This window comes from Halyomorpha halys, unplaced genomic scaffold, assembly GCF_000696795.3.
Source record: "Halyomorpha halys isolate HHAL.00 unplaced genomic scaffold, Hhal_1.1 Scaffold2074.1, whole genome shotgun sequence".
In the NCBI taxonomy this organism is placed as follows: Eukaryota; Metazoa; Arthropoda; class Insecta; order Hemiptera; family Pentatomidae; genus Halyomorpha; species Halyomorpha halys.
This window is the reverse complement of record NW_027108854.1, coordinates 36,623-39,649: the sequence shown is the minus strand read 5'-3', so window position 1 is coordinate 39,649 and position 3,027 is coordinate 36,623. Positions and strand designations below refer to the sequence as shown.

The 3,027-nt window shown below is 31.0% G+C and overlaps 1 protein-coding gene across 1 annotated transcript in view; it reads right to left on the bottom strand.

Moving 5' to 3' along the window:
• Positions 1-356: 356 nt before the first annotated feature.
• The window catches only part of LOC106691084 (uncharacterized), a gene marked incomplete in the record, with an annotated part of 16,912 nt that continues 14,241 nt past the window's right edge, over positions 357-3,027 (bottom strand). The window contains 1 exon segment of the mRNA XM_067047175.1: positions 357-1,621. Coding sequence (XP_066903276.1) covers positions 1,471-1,621 — 151 coding nt within the window.

The window sequence follows — 3,027 nt, the reverse complement described above, 5'->3', positions numbered from 1 at the left end:
CCGTGCTTCCTCTTTTACAGAGATAGGAGTAGTGGTTTATGGTATTCCATGGAGAACTCTGACACAATACAGTAATTTGTTATGATTTGAGTCAGCTTTCTGTTTGGAAGAGCCTTATAAAGAGGGCAAGTCTTTAGATTAAGTAAAAATGTTGTAATTAACTTATACAGTCCTTTTTGATCTTTATTGTAATTTATTTTTTCTTCTGATTATTAATATGAAGTAGGAGTTAAGACTATTTCTATAATATGACACAAGTTAGTATTAGCTGACTGTGATTTTGTTTGTATTTAATATGATTGATTATTCCCGTATAGTGACTAAAATAGATAATGAACAGGCTATTTAAAATAAACTTTAAAATTTTCAAAATTTTCTTTATTGAAAACATATATATTTTTTTATCTCATTTGTACGGACGGGTTGTTTTCCTGCTTGATTTAATAAACAATAGTAACGATTGATACTGTAACAAGGATATGTCTACAAAAATCATGATCAAAATATACTAGTTAGTAGCACTTAACAGTCTAAACGTTTCTGAAATCATACCAAATTTTCGACTGTTTGAGAAATATGATTTCGGAGTTATTGTCAATAAAAACAATATACAAGGAAATATTTTTGCAATAATATCTAACTTGATCATTTATTCAAGAATTATACCGATCGATTCAAATAATCCAATTGTATTAGCAACGGCACAACAGGAACATTTCAATAAATAAAGTTAGATGGGAGGTAGCTAGTTAATCATTCAAGATTAAAATATCATCATTAAGGAATAGATACATTTTTTTTTGTAAATTGATCAAGATCTAGTCTCAATCGTTATTTGGCGCAGTTTTCGATAATTTGTTCATCTTTAATTAAATTTTCTTTTTAAAAAAAATAATATTTCTAATTTTTTTTTTTATCTTAAAGCATTGCTAAAGACTACGCTTGACATTTTATCTCTCGAGTAGGAACGTCATCGCTTAGGAGCTGTTGCAACAGTTTTGAATGACAGATGTTGAAAAGCCTTTCTGATGTCTTCATACCAAATAAAAATAAATATGTTCTCATTGTTAACTTGATATAGAAAATATCGATCGTCATCTTCGATATTTAAATCAATTGGGAAATAGAAATGAGTGTTCCCGGTAAGAACCTACGTAACAATAAATAGTAAAAATAAGCTACAGAGCTAATAATATCTTGCAGTTATTTTAAATATAACCTTTCGGTACGACTATTTAACACTTATGTCTTTTAATATTTCGTATTGATTCGTTAAAAAAAAAAATAATTTACTCTAAAAATAAACGTCTTACATCAAGTTTAACTTGATATCAGCATCTATCTAGGCTTAAATTAAAACAAAATATCAATCTACATATCTCAAAAGATCTACACAAAGTCCGTTTGGTTAAAATTAATATTAACAGTCTATATTTTTACATGTTGGAATTGACTTGAGATTAAACGCTGTCAAATCTCAGTTGTGTTTGGCAAAGTGCTTTCCCTACTTTCGGTGGTGCTTGGCAAATTGCTCTTTCCATTTTCTACATTTTGATCCAGATCTTCTTTGCTCTCTGTAACTTGGAGTTTCTTGGGCTCCACATACAAGCAGTAACTGATACTGAAACAAATCAAGGTGAAATTTGATCAATCAACTTAACAGTTCGATTTTAGTAAATATTTTCACAACCAAAGTCAGCTGTGGATTCGATCCACATGCATGATCGTTTTTTATAATGATTAACAAATATTACTATAAAATGTATTTAAATGATAAGAAAAATTGAATTTATGCAACTGTCAATGTATTAGAAACCATTAATATTTTATTATTGCAAAATATCACTAAACTAATTCCCTGCAAGAATCCGTTATCATAATATAGAAACAATCATGATGGCAGGTGTTGCAGAATATCTAACAGTCAAAGATCTAATCGTCAAATTATTAAGGTTGATTTTTAAGGCAAATCGAGTTCTCTACGTCTCCATTTTGTTTTTTATGTTTGCTCGTTTGCGCGCAAATCGTCAAGAATACCTCTGAAGTAATGCTTGATTTCAAAACTCACGAAAAAAGGCTTCAATCGATTCTTGTATAAGGAAGGAGTTATGGACCCAGGGGATGGATGCAAAAGGACAAGGTGCAGCCAAATCAGATGCTCAACCGATGAGAAACCCCCACTGTTATATAACCGCACACCGTATGCGAGAAATGGCGAGGAAGGAGGAATAAAAAAAAAGAAATGGAATTATGCCTTCACGGATTATAAGATTAAAATTGACTTTACTGCTAACAATTATAGGCAATGGCGGGGATCTTGGTTAGCCTTATTATATTATATACTTATTATTATATTATATACTAAATCGCATTCAATTGTATTTATTATTTATTATTATAAGATTCTAAAACAATGCCTTGCTGAGCTTCATCAACGGGAGTAAATAACTGAGCAGCCAACGTTCCATTTCAAATATTACGGCATATACTGAACGAATCAGGGTTTAGCCTTATTCTTCAGTATTTCCCGCACAAAATATTTGCAATGTTTTATTAGGTCTCTCAATTTGCATAGGGTAGTTTGTAATTGTTAGTTTTTTATTTCTACTAGGAAGATAGTGGTTGTGTTAGGTATCTCTATTTCTACTAGGAAGATAGTGGTTGTGTTAGGTATCTCTATTTCTACTAGGAAGATTATAGTTGTGGTTGTGTTAGGTATCTCTATTTCTACTAGGAAGATTATAGTTCTGGTTGTATTAGGTATCTCTGTTTCTACTAGGAAGATAGTGGTAGTATTAGGTATCTCTGTTTCTACTAGGAAGTGGTTGTGTTAGGTATCTCTATTTCTACTAGGAAGATTATAGTTCTGGTTGTATTAGGTATCTCTGTTTCTACTAGGAAGATAGTGGTAGTATTAGGTATCTCTGTTTCTACTAGGAAGATAGTGGTAGTATTAGGTATCTCTGTTTCTACTAGGAAGATTATAGTTGTGGTTGTGTTAGGTATCTCTGTTTCTACTAGGAAGAT